Raw genomic sequence first — 19,755 nt, 5'->3', positions numbered from 1 at the left:
AAGCCCCGCCTCTTCCTCTGATTGGTGCTTTCACCTTGTCGCACCCTCCTGGAGCTGCCCCTCCTGTTTCCTAGGTAACGGAAGGAGGAAGACGGTAGTGGCTTTTGTAACGGGCGTCCTATGGGGGAGGCGAAGGGGAGGCCTTCGTCTCTCGGCGAGGAGCGTGCGGCGGCGGCAGCGCTTGGAGGGTATGAAGGTGGGAAGTCTCCTGGGCCCGGCTGGGGCCCAGCAACTGTATTCAGAGGTCTGAATGGGGGGGGCCTGTTTGGCTACAGTGACTGGTGGCAGCTGATACAGTATCGCCTTGCTGGTGGATTTGCCTGGTCCACCTTTCAGAGCCGTCAGTTCAGCGTCTGGCCGTCTATCTTGTGGCAGGGAGTTCCGCAGGCTTCGGAATACAGTGCCCGCCCCCTGCCTTGTGGCAGGGAGTTCCATAAGCTTCGTAATACAGTGGCTGCCCCTCTGCCTTGCGGCAGGGAGTTCCGTGGGCTTGAGAGTTCAGTGGCTGCCTCTCTGCCTTGTGGCAGGGAGTTCCGTAGGCTGCAGAACACCGTGGCTGCTCCTCTGCTGTGTGGCAGAGAGTTCCGTGGACTTGAGAGTTCAGTGGCTGCCCCTCCTTCGTGGCAGAGAGTTCCGTAGACTTGAGTGTTTTGGTTTTGCTTTATAAACCTTTTTTGTACCCCAACCCTATTGAGATCTTCTGGGTGGCTCGCAAACGTGCTAGAACTGAAATTATTTCTAGTTGTAGTGGGCTGGGTGGGTTCCTTTCTTCCCCCCAGCCCTTCTACTGTAGACCAGTGGTCTTCAGCCTTTTTTTGTGCCATGACCCCAGTATAAATAAGAGGGCCATAGTTGGAGAGAACAGGTGTTACAGCATAAGTGGGGCAGGGCTGTGGAAAGCTTTGAAAATATGGAACCAAAGCTGTTGCTGGATGGTGGATCAAAGTACAAGCCCTGCCCAGGAGTATCACTCTGAATGGGCACATGTAGCTGGGCCTCTGGTGCTGTGCCTTCAGATCTGGTCAGTGCACTTGGAATGAGATATATTTATTTAAAAGATTTATATCTAGCCTTTCTGGAGCAAATGTCCAAGGCAGCTTACAATTCTAGATGGAAATACAAAATATATAAAATAATAATAGTAATACAAACCAACTGGAGGTGATAGTCCTGCAATGATGGAATGGACTCTGCCACATCAGACTGTGGGTAGAAAGATTACATGTTTTTTAATGCCTACCTGCATTAAAAATAAATCAGTCTCAGCTGCCACCATCCCCTCCTATTTTTCTCCTGGCAACTTCTAAATAAGCTGCCTCAGGAGAGAGTGCTCTTGGAAGTCCAATTATTAGTGATGCAGCGGAGTCCTCTTATACAGGTATTTGTGCATGCCAGCATGCAAAAAGTCTTGTGCTGAGGCCTCAAGCTCAGCATCTATACAAGAATTTTTGTGCGTCTGGCTACTTTAATTGTGATCGTGGATTCACGATTCTGTGGTTTTCTTCACCTTCCTTCTAAACCCAAACTTCCAAGGCAGTTTGTACGTGAAAGGCTTGTTCTGGATAGATTGAGCTGCTGCTGCAGCCTCAACAGCAAAGGAAGGTAGGCCTGAATTTGCCAGCCCTGCCATAATTTTCAGTGCTGTCCTTGAAATGAAAGTATCACTGACCAAGTGGAGAAACCTTTTCGCTTGATGGAGGAGGGAGAGATGGGCTTCCAGAGGAACAAGTGGGGCTCTATGACCAGACAGCCTGGAGTTTTGGCAGTGATGGCAGGATGGTTAATACATAGCCATTTCTTTCTGGGAACACGTTAAAATTATTTAAACCTTTACTTTGTGAAACAGGTGACAAAGCAGCAATGGAGACTTTAGAAGAAGAAAACTTTGGTGTGTCCACGTAAGTATATTTGAGGATTGAAAAAAAATCCACCTCTCGCAGCAGTAAATTCCCCAAGCTAATGATGTGTTGTGGATAGGTTATTTTGTCTCTCCTGAATTTACTGCCAATCATTTTCATTGGGTGATCCAGAGTTCTAGTATTATGTTGGAATTGAGTCATGAGAATCCTACTGAATTGGGTTAATGGCTCATCTAGTCCAGCATCCTGTTTCCCTTAGTGGCCAGCCAGATGTCTGTGGACAGCTGACAAGCCAGTGATGAAGGCATGCTCTTCTCTTGACATTGCCCCCCTGCAACTGGCATTCAGACACACGGTGCCTTCATCTGGAGAAAATGCATAACCGCCATGACTGGAAGCCAGTAATATATTTATCCTCCAGTCTGAGTAATTCAATTTTTAATAGAGTCCTTCTGATACTGTTGTTGCCCTCTTCGTATGCAGCAAGGAGTAACAGGGGGCACTCATCTCTTAAACTGCTCTGTTGTCTTTCATCTGTAAGGTTTAGGTCATGAACACTCTTTTTTATCATTTGCAGTGAGGAGTGTTACTCTTATTCCCACTGAAAGGTAGATGAGGGGGTAGAAGCTGAGGGATATTGAGTTACACCCAGTGCCTTTGTAGCCTGTGATTCTGCTAACCATGACGGAGTGTTCTATTGCTCTAGTCTTAGATGAAAGTGATGAGGAACCCTCTTCCCCCTCCCCACTGCATCCTCTCCAGCTTGGAGAAGAAAGGAGGGAATATTACATAAGAACATAAGAATCAATCAATCAATCAACAGTATTTATATACCGCTTTTCAACTCAAAGTTCACAAAGCGGTTTACAGCCCCACTGGATCAGGCCATAGGCCCATCTAGTCCAGCTTCCTGTATCTCACAGCAGCCCACCAAATGCCCCAGGGAGCACACCAGACAACAAGAGACCTCGTCCTGGTGCCCTCCCCTACATCTGGCATTCTGACTTAACCCATTTCTAAAATCAGGAGGTTGCGCATACACATCATGGCTTGTACCCCATAATGGATTTTTCCTCCAGAAACTTGTCCAATCCCCTTTTAAAGGCATCCAGGCTAGACGCCAGCACCACATCCTGTGGCAAGGAGTTCCACAGACCGACCACACGCTGAGTAAAGAAATATTTTCTTTTGCCTGTCCTAACCCGCCCAATACTCAATTTGAGTGGATGTCCCCTGGTTCTGGTATTATGTGAGAGTGTAAAGAGCATCTCCCTATCCACTCTGTCCATTCCCTGCATAATTTTGTATGTCTCAATCATGTCCCCCCTCAAGCGTCTCTTTTCTAGGCTGAAGAGGCCCAAACGCCGTAGCCTTTCCTCATAAGGAAGGTGCCCCAGCCCCGTAATCATCTTAGTCGCTCTCTTTTGCACCTTTTCCATTTCCACTATGACTTTTTTGAGATGCGGCGACCAGAACTGGACACAATACTCCAGGTGTGGCCTTACCATAGATTTGTACAACGGCATTATAATATTAGCCGTTTTGTTCTCAATACCCTTCCTAATGATCCCAAGCATAGAATTGGCCTTCTTCACTGCCGCCGCACATTGGGTCGACACTTTCATCGACCTGTCCACCACCACCCCAAGATCTCTCTCCTGATCTGTCACAGACAGCTCAGAACCCATCAGCCTATATGTGAAGTTTTGATTTTTTGCCCCAATGTGCATGACTTTACACTTACTGACATTGAAGCGCATCTGCCATTTTGCTGCCCATTCTGCCAGTCTGGAGAGATCCTTCTGGAGCTCCTCACAATCACTTCTGGTCTTTACCACTCGGAAAAGTTTGGTGTCGTCTGCAAACTTAGCCACTTCACTGCTCAACCCTGTCTCCAGGTCATTTATGAAGAGGTTGAAAAGCACCGGTCCCAGGACACACCGCTTGGGGCACACTGCTTTTCACCTCTCTCCATTGTGAAAATTGCCCATTGACACCCACTCTCTGCTTCCTGGCCTCCAACCAGTTCTCAATCCACAAGAGGACCTGTCCTCTAATTCCCTGACTGTGGAGTTTTTTCAGTAGCCTTTGGTGAGGGACCATGTCAAACGCCTTCTGAAAGTCCAGATAGATAATGACCACGGGTTCTCCCGCATCCGCATGCCTGTTGACCTTTTTAAAGAATTCTATAAGGTTCGTGAGGCAAGACTTACCCTTACAGAAGCCATGCTGACTCTCCCTCAGCAAGGCCTGTTCGTCTATGTGTTTTGAGATCCTATCTTTGATGAGGCATTCCACCATCTTACCCGGTATGGATGTTAGGCTGACCGGCCTATAGTTTCCCGGGTCCCCCCTCTTTCCCTTTTTAAATATAGGCGTGACATTTGCTATCCTCCAATCTTCTGGCACCGTGGCCGTTTTGAGGGACAAGTTGCATACCTTAGTCAAGAGATCTGCAACTTCATTCTTCAATTCCTTAATAACCCTTGGGTGGATGCCATCAGGGCCCGGTGACTTATTGATCTTTAATTTATCAATGAGGTCTGAAACATCTTCTCTTTTAACCTCTATCTGACTTAACTCCTCGTTCAGGAGGGGCCGTTCGGGCAGCGGTATCTGCCCGAGGTCTTCTGCCGTGGAGACAGATGCAAAGAACTCATTTAATTTCTCTGCCATCTCTAAGTCTCCTTTTATCTCCCCTTTCCCTCCCTCAACATCCAGAGGGCCAACCGCTTCTCTGGCGGGTTTCCTGCTTCTAACATATTTGAAGAAGCTTTTATTATTCCCCTTATTGTTGCTGGCCATGCGTTCCTCATAGTCTCTCTTGGCCTCCCATATCGCCTTCTTACATTTCTTTTGCCACAGTTTATGTTCCTTTTTATTCTCCTCATTAGGGCAAGACTTCCATTTATGGAAGGAAGCTTCCTTGCCCTTCACAGCCTCTCTAACTTGGCTGGTTAGCCATGCGGGCACCCTCCTGGATTTAGTGGAACCCTTCTTTCTTTGCGGTATACACCTCTGCTGGGCCTCTATTACTGTTGTTTTAAGCAGCCTCCATGCACTCTGGAGAGATTGGACTCTTTTTACCCTCCCTTTCAACCTCCTTCTAACCAGCCTCCTCATTTGCGGGAAGTCCGCCCGTCGGAAGTCAAGGGTTTTTGTTAGAGATTTGCCTGGTATTCTTCCCCCAACGTGCACGTCAAAACGGATCGCAGCATGATCACTGTTCCACAATGGCTCAGTAATGTTTACATCTCTAACCAGGTCCTGCGTACCGCACAATATTAAATCCAGAGTCACCTGTCCTCTGGTGGGCTCTGTGACTAGCTGATCTAAGCCACAGTCATTTAGCACGTCAAGAAATCCGGTTTCCTTATCGTGACCAGAACACAAATTGACCCAGTCAATATGAGGATAATTGAAGTCCCCCATGATTACAACCCTGTCCCTCCTTGTCACCTCCCTGATCTGTTTCCTCATTTCAAGGTCCCCATCCGATTTCTGGTCTGGAGGACGATAGCACGCCCCCAGTATTACTTCACTGCACAAGCCTGGTAATTTAACCCACAGAGATTCTACGGTGGAGTCGGACCCACCTTCAATCTCTACTTTGCTGGATTCTATCCCTTCCTTAACATAAAGGGCCACCCCACCTCCAACATGCCCCTGCCTGTCCCTCCTGTAGAGTTTATAGCCCGGGATTGTGGTATCCCACTGATTCTCCGCATTCCACCAGGTTTCCGTTATGCCCACTATGTCAATATTTTCCCTTGTCACCAGACATTCCAGTTCTCCCACCTTTGTAGACTTCGGGCATTCGCATAAAAGCATTTATACACGGAATGCCCCAGGATGGGCTGCTTATTCGCTCCTTTGTCCCCGCATCCTCTCATTGTGCCAAACCGTCTATCACATCCCATCACCCTACCTTTCCCAATTTCTTCTCCTACCCTGCCTTTGTCTTGTTGTTCTCTAACCTCCCCATCCTCATCCCATAGGGATGAGGAGTCCCAAACCGGATGCCCCTCGGCTCCTGTCGGCCTTCCCCCAGGGATCAGTTTAAAAGCTGCTCTGCCACCTTTTTAATGTTATGCGCCAGCAGTCTGGTTCCATTCTGGTTCAAGTGGAGCCCGTCCCTCTTGTACAGGCCCCGCTTGTCCCAAAAAGTTCCCCAGTGCCTAACGAATCTAAACCCCTCCTCCCTACACCACCGTCTCATCCACGCATTGAGACCCCTGATCTCCGCCTGCCTAGCTGGCCCTGCGCGTGGAACAGGTAGCACTTCAGAGAACGCTACCTTTGAGGTCCTGGCTTTCAGCTTCCTGCCTAAAAGCCTAAATTTGGCCTCCAGGACCTCCCAGCTACACTTGCCCACGTCGTTGGTGCCGACATGCACCACAGCCGCTACCTCTCCCCCAGCACTGTCTACTAGCCTGTCTGGACGAGAATATTCCCCACAGTTGTACTAAACTCAGTGGGCACATTGCAGCAATGGGAAAGGTTCCCTGCCCTTGATAGGCAGCAGTGGTCCTCCAAGCATGTCAACATGATGCTTCATGAAAAAAGATAGATCCTAGTTTGTAGCTGGGAGGGGACTGTCCCCATTCTCCAAAGCTTGGTGTTGTGTTGAACCTGCCTACTTCCCTTTGCAACTCTAGTCTCGTAGCTGAGGAGAGGATTGTCCCTGGCACCAAGCACCACACAAAGTCTGGGATCAATAGCCCAATCTTTGGAAGTAAGTCCTGTTAACTTTGGTGGAATTTACTGCTGGATGATAAGAACATATATGATTGCCATCAGTGGAGGGACAGGCTCCTGGTGACCCCAAATTTTTACTTGGTTACCCAGACCAGCCAACATTTGTAGCCCCCTGTTTAATGACCAAGAGCCCAATCCTAGTCAACTTTCCAGTGCTGATGCATCCTGCAGTGGAGGGCAGTCATGGAGGCCCCCTCCATGGAGACTGTGGGGCTTCATTTCAGCTGCATCAGTGCTGGAAACTTGGTTAGGACTGGACACTAAGACACAACTTCAACCCAGGTCCAAGCCTGAGATACTTCTTGATGTTAATGGAGGGATGGAGAACCATTTCTCAAGAGAAATCTGACTGTATTTGTTAGATCTGTTATGCCAGTACAGAAGAGTGTACTAGGAAAATATTGTAATTGGTTTTTCTGTAGTTGCCATGTTAAATAAATAACAGCTGTACACTGAACATAATAGAAGCTGCAGGACTAGAATCACTTTCTCTATAGTAAGAACTGCTGTACTGCCTTGGCTAAGAGACTGAGCTGTGAATTCAGAAATCCCTTGTACAAAATCTTGCCTTGGAATTGAACCTGATAGGTCACATTAGACAAGCTGCTGTTTTCCAAACCAGAGCTTCTCATCTGCATTGTGGAGGTAGTGGTTCTGGCCTATCCTATGAGGCTGTTGTCAGGGTTACTAAGAGATGTATCTGAAATATTTTGAATGCTCCAATATATCATAAAATGCGAAGTTGTGATAATGATGTATGACCTGGCTTGTCGCATTAATGAATGTCTGTTTCACCACCCATGGTAACCAGAGTCTTAATTTGTTTTTGTCCTATTCTAGTTCTTCCCCTTCTGATGCAGAATTTGATGCTGTGGTTGGATATTTAGAAGACATCATAATGGGTGAGTTTTCTTTTACCCAAAGAGATCCACCAAGCACCTTCTTTTTGCATAACTGACTGAAAACGTCTTTATGGGCATACAGAGATGTGATCCAAACTGCTGTTTTAATCCTAGTGTGATTGTGAGTTTTAGTGAATCTGTCATATTTTATCTGTTTATGGATAGCAATCTTACTGTTTATGGAATTGGTGAGCTGCCGTGTGGGTTTGTTCAGTGCCAAAAGATGCCAAAAGATTAAAAATAAAGGAGAATAAATATTATAGAAGAGAAAAAGAGATGTGTCAGTATTTGTGCCTGATTGAAGCTGGAACTTTGGAACAGAATTATCATTATGCAGATGGGCCCCTGATCTGGTGTCCACAGATTCTTTGAGTCTCTAAGCATTCTGGTTGCCAGCATGTCACTATAAGATTTAAAGCTTATAGTGATCTGTATAAGGAAGAACATTTTTGTCATGGTAAGGATCTAAACATGAATGGGCACACGGGGACCACATAGCGTTCCCCATATTCGCAGTTTCCGTATCTGTGGAGGGAGGGCACTGTAACAGATCCCCCTGGATACAGGGGCATGTCTAGACTGTGACATTTTCTCACAGCTATCTGGGTTCTCCATGAAGTACTAATGAACCATCTATAGGATGAACCATCTATAGGAAGATCGATCATAGATCATGAACCATCTATAGGAAGATCGATCATGTGCAAGACTAGAGAGGTCTGCTAGTGTCTTCTTCGTCATTGTTGTGATCGTGCTGAGCCATCTAGTCGCTGGTCTTCCTCTTGGTCTTCCTTCTGTTCTTCCAACCTCATTGAGGAATAGTGGCAGCAATTTTCCTTGGCGCAATCATGAAGCGATAGCATGACAACTGCAAAGTGGAAGGGAGTTTTAGGAAACCATAGAGCTACCCCAAGCAAGCCATGGGAGTTTTGGGGAATAAATGAGGTTCTGGCCTTAGACAAGTTCAAATGAACTTGAATTCTTGAAAGAAGAGAAAAATTCTCTTGAATTCTTGAAAGAATTCACAGAAGAATTTTTGTTAAAAACCAGGCCATCTAAGCATTCTGGCTGTGCGGTTGCAGCTAGGGCTTGAAAAGGCTTGTAGTCATCTGAACAAATCCACCAAAGATTTGTCCTCTCAAAGCCAAATCTTGAAAGTGCCCCCCTTTTCTTCCTTTTCAGATTAGCTTTTGACTGCTGCTTATTCCAGTTGGAGCTACAAGTATTGCTTGCCACTGCTGGTTGAAATTGTTCCTCATGGTCTTTATTTTGTTTTTGTTTTGGTGATTATATTGTTGTTCCTCACTTTGGGAATATTTTCCTGAAAGGTGGACAATAGGTTTTCTCAATAGATCATTCATGTTTGAGGAACTGCCCCTCATGTGTATGATAATGTTTCTCATACTGTGGGTCAGGACCCACTAAGTGGGCCATGAGCCAATTTCAGGTCCCCATTCATTTCAGTATTTTTTTAAAATTATATTAGACTTGGTGCTACCATGGTATGTGACTGCATTTGGGGAAATATCACAGATCTGTATTTTAACAGACTACTGTGAAGATGCTTTTTACAATGATAGTAAATGGGACTTTTCCTGGGTAAGTGTGGGCAGGATTGCAGCTTAGAATTGTTAAAAATTTTCCTGCTTGATGGTGTTACTTTCAGTCATGACATCGCTTCTGGTGGATCCTGACAGATTCTCATTCTAAAAAGTGGGTCCCACTGCTTAAGGAGTGAGACCCACTGGCTATACGAGATAGCAGAGCAATGACGTAGCCAAACTGCAAGGACAGTGGATGAATGGTTTCATGTTCATTAATCCAGGATAGGAGGTTTGGGCAGGGATTCTTAACTTTTTTACAATTACAGACCCCCAATGGATTGTCCAGTATGTTCCCATATCCCCTTCACCAAACCGATGAAACTATCATCATCACCAGTCCTATTAGGTACCAGTATGACTTCAAAAGATATTAGTAGCTAGGTTTTATTTTACATATGGATAGCTAGGAACAGAACTCCTCAGTTAGTATTGATTATGGTGATAGTTAATAATCTAATCTAACAATTTTTTTTAACTGTTCAGAGATCATGTCCAATTTCCCATCATTTGGTTCCCATACCTCTAAGGAGTTTGAATCCCTGCTTCAGGGAACCAAGATTGTCACAGGATGCTTACCTGAATCCTTTTCCTTGAATGAAATGTGCCAAAGGTTTCATCAGGCCCAACCTCATTTGTGTCAGTGGCAATAAGTCCTTGTCCTGCAGGAGACTTGGCTGTCCTGCAAGAAACCCAGCTGCCCTAGAGGCTGGAGAGTGTAAGCTATGCTACAGTTAGTTGTAGCTGTGCTGTTGTTGCAGCTACCTTGGGGCAGTGTGCTCGGTTCTGAGCTGAGGGCAGGACACTAATGAATGTGACTGTTTTTTAAACCTGTGTGTCCATACTAAATGCATCTGTTTTGTGATTTCAGATGATGATTTCCAGCTCATGCAAAGGAACTTCATGGATAAGTACTACCAAGAGTTTGATGATACAGAAGAAAACAAGTTAATTTATACTCCAATTTTTAATGAATATGTAAGTGTGTGTGATGTTTTAATCTTATTTATCAGACGTGTTGGTGACCTTTGCTTTCTCTGATGGTGTACCAACATATGAGAAAATCCTGTTTCTGTAAACTGTAGTGGTGCGCACAAACAACCAATCAGCTGACATGTGAGATTTCAGGTTTCTGTTATGAGCCTAAAGGGTCATGTGAATCAGACCCGAGACCTCAGAGCAGCTACTGTAGGCCTTCCAGTATGTTTCAGGGCTATCTTGGACCTTGTGCGGTCAAACCATCATTTTATCCACTCTGCTGCCAGTGGGCTTTTTCATTTCCATTTGGTTTGCCATTTAGTGACACTTGTGCCTTTGAAAAGCAAATCAAAGGAAATGTTCTCAAGGCTGGCAACTCTACTTGTCAGTGCAGTCTTTCTGGACTCCTGAAGGCTGCTTGTGAAGTTCTAAAAGTCTGATCACTACACTGATATTGCTATCCTTTTCCTTTATAAGTAGATAGTTATGATTTTTACATTGCAAACATAGGAATCAGACCTTTGGTCTCTCTAACTCAGTATTGTCAACACTGACCAGCAGCAGCTTTCCAGGATTTCAGGCAGAATTTTTTTCTGCTCTACCTGGCAGTGCTGCAAGGGGTCGAACCTGGAACCTTCCAAATACTGCTCTGTTCTAATGCAGTCTTACATCCAATAATATTTAGCACTGATTTCTGAGTGCGCAAAATGCTTCACATGTATTCTCACAATGTTGTCCATTTAACAGCCCTGCAAAGTGAGGGGCCATAGTTTGTGGTACCTGCTTTGCATACAGAAGGTTCGAGTTGTAATCTGTGGCATTACCAGGTAGGGCAATGGACAGAGCTACTGCAAGTCACGTGAAAACAGATGACCAATGGTAAGCTAGATGGAACAATGGTCCGGCTCTGTATAAAGCAGCCTTTTATGTTTAATGTATTTTTATTCCCATATTGCGGGTAGGGAAAACAGGCTGCGAGGGAGTTACCTGCCTAAGGCCACCTGGTGAGCTCATAGCTGAGGCAGGATTCAAACCAAGCATGTCTTGATTCTTTTAGCCACTGTGCTAACCAGTCCTCTGTTCAGAAGCTACCTGTAACTTGAGGGTAATGAGAAGAAATTAAAAGCAGCCTGGTGTTTGGAGCTTCTCTGTTTGAGTGGTAGAACCACGGCTAGCAATTGCCTGACATGACTCTTGTGAACAGACTCACAAGAAGTCTAGTCAATGCAGAGCCTTTCTATGCCTCTCAGCCAAGCAGGTGGTAGGATACAGACTTTTACCTTGTGTCATTTTTAGCTGGAAATAATAAAACAATGTTTGTCATTTTAGATCTGCTTAGTAGAGAAATATATTGAAGAGAAGCTTTTGGACAGGATTCCTGGTTTCAGCATGTCTGCATTCATCTTGTCGTTACAGTAAGCTGACAGTTCTGGGGTTTGGGGGAATTGGGGTTTCACCTTCATTTTGTCCCTTTCTGTGTCTCAGTTGTCTTAAGACCAAACTAGATCTTACTTTGTCATTGGTATGGCCCAGCGTATTCGTGGGAGCATCTTTCACATGGACCTCCCTGTGATTTACAGTCTGCTGGAGGCTCCATGCTTGGAGATGAGACTGTGTGATATTTAGAGCAAGGACTTCATAATGGCCTCCAAGTTGTGGAACAGCCTGCCCCCAAGGACGTCTGCCCCCAAGGAAGTCGGTCTGGTATTTTTGTTTAGGTCCCAAATAAAAACCTTTTAAAAAAATATTTTAAGGAATACTAGCTCTAAAAGGCTAACATTCATTTGTGTATGTATTTTGAAGATGTGTACAGGTAGTCCCCAAATGATGGATGTCCCGACTTCTAGACAACCACGTCTATTCCTTCATACAGGCACAGTCCATCTGGCTTTGTGCTTTCACACAGGTGCAATAGCACTGATGCAACTTAACACTGGTTACAACTTCCGGTCAGATATCTGGAATGGAACCAAGTCATAAGTCAGAGACTACCTGTGCATCCATTCTGATCCAGTAATCTCCAAGGCAGTCTACTCCAGTTATGATGCAAAAACCTCTTAGCAACCTTGGTCTTCTGCGCGGTGACATAGCTCAGACTGTCCTTCCCATTGTTTCTGCAATTGTGGGACCAGAGGCAATTCTCTGGCAGGGAGCTGAGAATCAAGTCCTCACTGCACCTTGTTCTCTGGATGATGGCTGCTCTTCCCCTTCCTGTAGTGTTCTTCCTGGGTGGGAAGGGGTGCAAATTCTCTGTAGCCTCAATTCTCCAATAGTGATGTATGTTGCAGTCCATCCACCCCAAGCCTGTGGGATTGACTTTCTTTTAGACTTTGTCAGAGGTCTCCCTACTAGAGCTTTGTGAAATATAATGATTCAGGAAGGTGGATGTGGGCTATGAATTGAGGAGCAGGGTTTCTCTGAGCACATGCTCAGCCTGTAGGTGCCGCACAGTCTTCTCCCACAAAAGCCCACTCCTGGTTTTCCTACCTTTCTTTGTTGTAACAGCTGAATTTAGGAGCCTAAAAAGCTGTTGCTGTTAAACAAGTGGAAGTCAGAAATGCTGTGGCTTATTGCAAACCACCCAGGCTTGCCTGCTCCTTACGAACTCCTGCTCCTTAGTATAGCATGGCTGGGGGTGAAATATTGGCAATACATGAAAATGGAGAACCAAACAACTGTAGACTTGTTTTCAACTTTAACCTGACTTCCCATAAGAGAGAAGGCCCTATTGCAGTGCTTCTCAAACTGTGGGTCAGGACCCACGAGGTGGGTCATGAGCCAATTTCTGATGGGTCCCCATTCATTTCAATATTTTATTTTTAATATATTAGATTTGATGCTACCATGGTATATGACTGCATTTGGGGAAATGTTACAGACCTGTACTTTTAACAAGCTACTATGTATAATATTTTAACAATGATAGTAAGTGGGGCTTACACCATGGGTGTAGTTTGGGTTAGGATTGCAGCCTAGGATTGTTAAAAATTTTCCTGCTTGATGGCATCACTTCCAGTGGGTCCTGACAGATTCTCATTTTAAAAAGTGGATCCCAGTGCTAAATGTGTGAGAACCACTGTCCTATTGTGTCTGGCCTGTCATGCCCAAACTGTGCTTCCCCCCCTCACATGCAGATACCTTTGGGGGGCCCCCCAGTAATTGTGGAACTTATCTTGCTGATGATTCTTACAGACAGCAAAATGCAATCTGATGTCTGGTAGTGTCCCAGTACCTGAATACACAGACTCTCAGTACACCTTACTAGAACTTGGAGTTTGTTTAAATGGGTTTCTCTCCCCAGACCACCATCTCCACATGACTTTTTGTGGGCACATGTTCACGTGGACAGACTAACAATATAAAATAAGCTTTCACAAATGTGGTTGGCAGCAACCCCCACCCCCAATTCTTCAGCTAAGGAAACTGCTCTTGGTGCTGTCAGTATAAAGACAAGTGGGGAAATCTCCCCTCCCAAGGTGCAAGAGTGGGAAAAAATGGTTGAACTTTAGAAATTTTGGTGTGATGACATATTGAACTGTATCTTCCTTCAGAGATTCTTGTATAGATAAAACATTGTTTCATAGTTTAATTTCCGCTTCTTGTCTTAGTGGATTGGTGTTCCTTTTACACTGCATTGTGTGCTGGGGGTGTGTCTCATCTTTTTTTTTTTCATTTGATCAATTATGCCCAGTTCATAAGTTTTATATTATTCACATGGATGTGGACTTAGGAACTATGCGGCACATCCCTTAGTTTCTGGTTTTCAGTACAAAATACTCCTTCTCGTTAAAGGGCTTATATGAAGTCTGAGAAGTTTGGGTAGAAATGCAACTTTTTAAAGTCAACTTTTTGTGACTCATCCTACTGTGATGGCCTTTAAAATATAGAATATCTTTCTGCATTAATGACCAGTCCAAATCCCTTGTTTACAGGCAGCACAAGGATGAAATAGCAGGGGACATTTTTGACATGCTTCTAACGTTTACTGACTTTCTGGCATTTAAAGAAATGTTCCTGGACTACAGAGCTGTAAGTATTCCAGTAAAGGCTAAATGTTGCATTTCGGGCTGAGTGGTCTGCGTAGTGCAATACTGCCTACTCCAATTGGTAATGGGTTTCCAAGACTCCAGGCTGAGGAGTGCCAAGAATAGAATCCAGGGCCTTCTGCACATGCTGAGCTGCAGTGGTTTCCATGTTCTTGAAGAAACTGTTAAGAGTGAGAACCCTAAATCAAAGATGTTCAGGGTTGTTTCATGCATGATAGTTTTTCTACAAGGAAATAACTTCACATGCAAAAGAGCCCTGGGGCTCTGGTTGGGAGGGGGTATTCTCATATTTTCCTAAATGTCCTCTGAGCATGGATTCCTATTTTTCTCACTTTATAGATGTGGCAACTGAGATTAAAAGTTATATGCCCAAGGCCTCCCAGTGGGGACTTTAATCATGACATTACTTTTGAGCAAGTAAGGTCTGTATCTTAAGTTAATAATAATAATAATAATAATAAAACTTTATTTTTATCCCGCCCTTCTCCCTAACGGGACCCAGGGTGGCTAACAACATATTAAAAAAACAGATTTTAAAAACATTAATACATAGCAGATAAAAACATTTAAAAACACATTACAGAGGCCATAAAAACAGTAGTCAGATTAAAAGACAGAATAAAAGAGCAAGTCACCGAGGAATCAAGCCTGTAAAAAACTAAAAGATGTATAAAAATGTTAAGAAGGCCAGAAATCAGAAGGCTTGTTTAAACAACAGTGTTTTCAGGCCTCGCCGAAAACTCTCAAGAGAGGGAGCCATTCTCAAATCAAGGGGAGTTCCATAATGTTGGTGCCACTACCGAGAAGGCCCTATTTCTTGCAGCCGCCCCCCCCGGACCTCCTTGGGTGGCGGCACTTGCAAAAAGGCCTTCTCTGATGACCTGAGATGGCGAGCCGGATTGTACGGGAGTAGGCAGTCTCTAAGATATCCTGGCCCAGAGCAGTATAGGGCTTTAAAGGTAAAAACCAGCACCTTGAATTGGGACCAGAAACGAATGGGCAGCCAATGTAGCCCCCGGAGAAGCGGACTGACAGAGTCAAACCGCCTGGCTCCGGTGACCACACGGGCCGCCGCATTCTGTACTAATTGTAGTTTCCGAACCGTCTTCAGGGGCAGCCCCACATAGAGCGCGTTACAGTAATCTAACCTTGATGTCACCGTGGCATGGATCACCATGGCCAGGTCTGCACGATCCAAGTACGGTCGCAGCTGGCGCACCAGCCGAAGCTGAGCAAAGGCCCCCCTAGCCACAGCCGCCACCTGGGAATCCAGGAGCAGCTGCGAGTCCAGGAGGACCCCCAAGCTGCGAACCTGCTCCTTCAGAGGGAGTGCAACCCCATTCAGAGCAAGCCGATAATCCAGCACCTGCATCGAGGATTTCCGAACCAGGAGAGCCTCTGTCTTATCCGGATTTAATTTCAGCTTGTTAGCCCCCATCCAGATCCTCACTGCTTCCAGACAGCACTCCAGGCCCTCAACCGCCACCCTGGAGTCTGGAGGAAAGGAGAGATAGAGCTGGGTGTCATCAGCATATTGATGACACCTCACTCCAAACCCCCGGATGACCTCTCCCAGCGGTTTCATGTAGATATTAAATAGCATGGGGGACAGAATTGAACCCTGCGGCACCCCGCACCTCAAGGGCCAGGGTGTCAAACAGGCATCCCCCAGCACCACCATCTGGGACCGACCCTCCAAGTAGGAGCGGAACCACTGCAAAACAGTGCCTCCAACTCCCAACTATGAAGTTCCGCTTCATCTGTTGGTTATGTGTCCATCTCGTGTGCACTTCGTTCTAAAAACTCCTCAGACAAGTCTGGAAGTCTGTGATCCAAAAGAATTGCATTCAATTAATTTAGTGCATAGTAAACACCATTCAGAGATTGTGTTGGTGTTGATCTTTACACCATTGATCTTTCAAATATTTTATTGGCGTAAAGGTATTTGAAATGGCCCAAGTCCTTAGGAGATACCTGCCAACATGTGGTTTCAAAAAAAAGACTAACTGCCCCATTCTCAATTGGTCTTCCTTCAAGAGTAACTAAAGCTGTAATATATGACTCTGCATGACAAAATAGCCTGATCCTGTACAGATTTGCCAGGAAGTAATTCTCACCAAAGTAGAGTTTGTGCTCTCAAGTAATTGTACATAGGATTGATAGTTCTCTGAACCACAGAGTCCAACAGAAGTCACCTTTATTAGGTTCATCATGGAGACCCAGAATCTGGCACCAAAGAAAGGAAAGCAATGCGTACATGCACCAAAGCATAGATTTTTAAATTCAGAATACAGTATTTCCATGTCTGTGTATTAACTTATGATGACTGACAAGGAATCACAGATCAGTGATTCTTGAGCTATAGAATATGGAGTGATTTGGCAAGGAAGAGGGGAAGCATGGATCCTTCAGGTTGCAAACTGAGACATAGGAAATAATGGTCACAGAAGAGAGGCAGGCAGGTAGTTCAGAAACTACCTGAAACTCAGCCCAGTTCCCTCAGGTTTTCACTCACAGCTGTCCCTGGGAACCCCAAATGGCTTAACATCCTTGTGGATTTCTAATTGAAGTTGAGATTCCCAGTTTCTGTGATAGGTGCCATGTGGACTCCTGTCCCCTCAGCACTGTGGAAAATAAAAACCCTATGTGTGTGAAGCACACTCTTCATATTCCAACTCAAAGCCTGCTATTTGAGAATGCCACTATACTGAAGTTGTTTTGTGTGTGCTTTTGTCCTCTGCATGTAGGAAAAAGAAGGCCGAGGCCTGGACTTAAGCAGTGGGTTGGTGGTGACGCCCTTAAGCAAGGCGCCCATGTCAGCTTCCCAGAACATCCTGCGGTACTAGCTCTTGTCTTCAGATGAGGGCTCTCTTAATTTGGGACAAGCACCAAGAGCAGTAGAAGAGGCAAGGACAGTGCCTAGGATTATGGAAGCAACCTGCATTCGGCTGGCCTGATCCTCTTCTCAGCCTCTCACGTGAATGAGTATTCTTGCATGATCAAAGGCTTGTCTGACTCTGGCTCTATTAGAATGATGATTTCTAGAACTTGGCCTTATTTTACATCAGCCAAATTGGTTGTTATGTCACAGACAACTGTAAGTGCAATGATCTGTTGGATTATCCAGGCGCTTTTCTGACATGGGACAATAGTGATGGAAGACCAGTGTTGAATCTGCTTTGGGTAGCGCAGTTCCTAACTCTCTCTGAAGCCGCCACTTGGAAGCCTCTAAACCTCAATGTATCTGGCAAAAGATTTTTAGTGTGGTTTCAAAGGTCACTTTACAACTCTTAACAGGAAATGCACATGTGTGTTTGTCGTATATCCTTAGCATGGAACTGTTCTCTGTTTTCTAATAATTGTGTCTCTCCCCACTAGTGGATTTTCCTGTGTTGCTTTTTAAAATCTAGAGCCTAAAGTTACCCCACAGCAAAAGGAACTATACTTAACTTTTGAAACACAAGTTTTATATCTCCTGGCTACTACCAACAGTGTATGCTCTGTGTGGAAAATGTTTTTTGTAGGGTTTGGGGCTGTCCTGGCTTCCTTCCACAGAACTTTGTGAATTGTCATTTTGTGAGGTGCTGAGACTTCTCCCGGCTTTTTCATAGAACTACCAAACTTGGGCAAAGGTCAGAAGAGGTAAAAACCAGCTTATGTATGCATACCCCTCACTACAAACTTGAGCTGGTTTAAGTTATCATGGCCTGCATGGATCATGGAATCATGATCATGGAGTGATTCTTAGAATTGATTAGTTAGGAACCTCAGATGTTTAACAGAGGTGGTATTATAATTGCCACCACCCCATCTAAAATTCCCAGGGTTCTTTCAGGAAAGCAATGGCATCTCAGCTGTCTTTGAACTGGAGTAGATCTGACCCGAGGATAATTAGAATTACCATTCATTCAGGATTTCATCAGTGTTGGACTTATGAGGTTAAAGATGAAAATCAAGTGGAGAACTTCCCAGGGCAGATGTCTCTGTAAGGCACCATTGCTACTTTTGGGGAAATCTCTTGTGCAGTGTATGATGGTGAGTTGTCGACCCACTTCTGAGGAGTACAGCTGAAGTCACAACAGAAGTTCACTGTGGCCCTTCTCCCTGTGTCATATCTCAGTCATGTATGCTGGTAATATGTGTCAGTTATGTTGAATACGCTTGATATGCACACCTGTGTACTTGCTTATCTCCTACAGAGAAGGCCATACTGATGGCTGCTGTCTTGCATTGTGCCATGTTGCCAAATTGCGTAGGAAGTTCTTTTATGTGTGAGAGAGACTGACTTGGCTGTAGTCAGTGCCTGCTAACAGTTAAGAATCTCAGTTGCATGCCATGTGCATGTGCTTTTGTGAGTCTCCTACCCAGTTGTATCTGAGAAAGACTTTATTCCAAAGATGCATAATGGAAGCAAGGCCAAAATGATTAGCTGAGCAGTGCAGACTTAATAGTGGAAACTTCCTGGGGAAAAACTGAAACCCTTTCACATGAGGAAGAAGGCCTAACTGTGTGGTGGGCCACAGATGGCTTGATCCTTTGGGTGACTTACAGTGTATATTAGAGATGCCTGGCAAATTCTTAGCTTGGAGTTAATCTTGAGAGAGAGAGAGAGAGAGACATGCAACCAGTGTGTTGAAGATTGCAGTGAAATTCTGCATGGGCAGTTGCTGTTCCCCTTTCAGGGTTGTGCTGTAATGCTTTCAGACTGTACACACATATAAAACCTTAATCTGTGAGGTCTTGATCCAGGAAAAATTTGTCCACTGCAAAGAGTATTTTGTCATTTGTGTGACCACATTTATGTGTGTGTTCTTGTGGGTTTCCACATATATAAGTAAGGAGACATCTTCTCCCCCTTTGTTAAAGGTAAAACTGGTGTTTGGCCTTATTAGCACTGAAATAAGCAAGAAATTGTCAGCCAGTGCTAGCAAAGCACACTGAAAACATTACAGTATTGATCCTGGTGCTATTGGCTTTGTAAACTCCAGCCTTGGTCTGCAATTCGACAATGACTAGAATCTCACTTCTCTTGCATTGTCCCTTTTATCTTTCTACAGACTGAATAGATTTTCATGAGTACACCCTTCCCCACCCCCAATAATGGATAGTTTAACAAATCCTTGGAAGACCACACATGAAGCAATGTTTACACCAGTTGTTAGGGAACCACCTGCTGTCAAGAGCCTCTGTGTTTGGTATATTGGTGTGTCTCTGTGTGTCTTTTGTTTGATACTTTGTAACCAAGGATAAGCTGTGTTGGTATGTGTAGAATTAAACACCTTCCCATTTAAAAACTATCGTCTGTGTGTTAAATAAGCGATGGTGAGATTAGTAAAATGTTGTTTGCAATGGAAATTTGTTGACACATTTTGTTTTGCAGAACACAATAAGCTTATAGCACGTGCAGGCAACCTGAATGCTTGAAGAGACTAGGTTTAATGTTAACAGGAAGTAGTTAACCCTTGCTTCCTATTAATGTTCTGCTTAATCTCTTCAAGCATTCAGGCTGCCTGCAGCTTGCCTGCATGTGTTATAAGCTCGCACTGTCATAGCATCCCATAAGAAATGTTTCACCCTGGTAAGCATCTAAACACTACTAATGGGTGCAAGG

The 19,755-nt window shown here is 44.8% G+C and overlaps 1 protein-coding gene across 3 annotated transcripts; it reads left to right on the top strand.

Annotated features, from left to right (window-relative positions):
- The first annotated feature begins 85 nt into the window (after positions 1-85).
- ARL2BP (ADP ribosylation factor like GTPase 2 binding protein) lies at positions 86-19,438 on the top strand. Of its 3 annotated transcripts, none has more exons than XM_066637200.1 (7): positions 86-196; positions 1,847-1,898; positions 7,458-7,519; positions 9,992-10,098; positions 11,428-11,513; positions 14,031-14,127; positions 16,892-19,438. In XM_066637200.1, exons 1-7 carry the CDS (start codon positions 121-123, stop codon positions 16,988-16,990), a joined length of 579 nt encoding a protein of 192 aa, XP_066493297.1. In that variant the 5' UTR covers positions 86-120; the 3' UTR covers positions 16,991-19,438. The 3 variants fall into 3 exon arrangements, with proteins under 3 accessions (XP_066493297.1, XP_066493296.1, XP_066493298.1); XM_066637199.1 differs by having other exon boundaries at positions 86-244; XM_066637201.1 differs by having other exon boundaries at positions 115-188.
- The last annotated feature ends 317 nt before the right edge of the window (positions 19,439-19,755 follow it).

Source organism: Tiliqua scincoides, chromosome 9 (assembly GCF_035046505.1).
Source record: "Tiliqua scincoides isolate rTilSci1 chromosome 9, rTilSci1.hap2, whole genome shotgun sequence".
In the NCBI taxonomy this organism is placed as follows: Eukaryota; Metazoa; Chordata; class Lepidosauria; order Squamata; family Scincidae; genus Tiliqua; species Tiliqua scincoides.
This window is presented reverse-complemented; position numbering and strand designations above follow the sequence as displayed.

Coding starts and splice junctions, on each gene's coding strand:
- ARL2BP (XM_066637199.1), top strand. CDS start 121: ATGGGGGAGGCGAAGGGGAGGCCTTCGTCTCTCGGCGAGGAGCGTGCG. Junction 1,899..7,457: donor GAAAACTTTGGTGTGTCCAC/GTAAGTATATTT, acceptor GTCCTATTCTAG/TTCTTCCCCTTCTGATGCAG. Junction 14,128..16,891: donor TGTTCCTGGACTACAGAGCT/GTAAGTATTCCA, acceptor CTCTGCATGTAG/GAAAAAGAAGGCCGAGGCCT.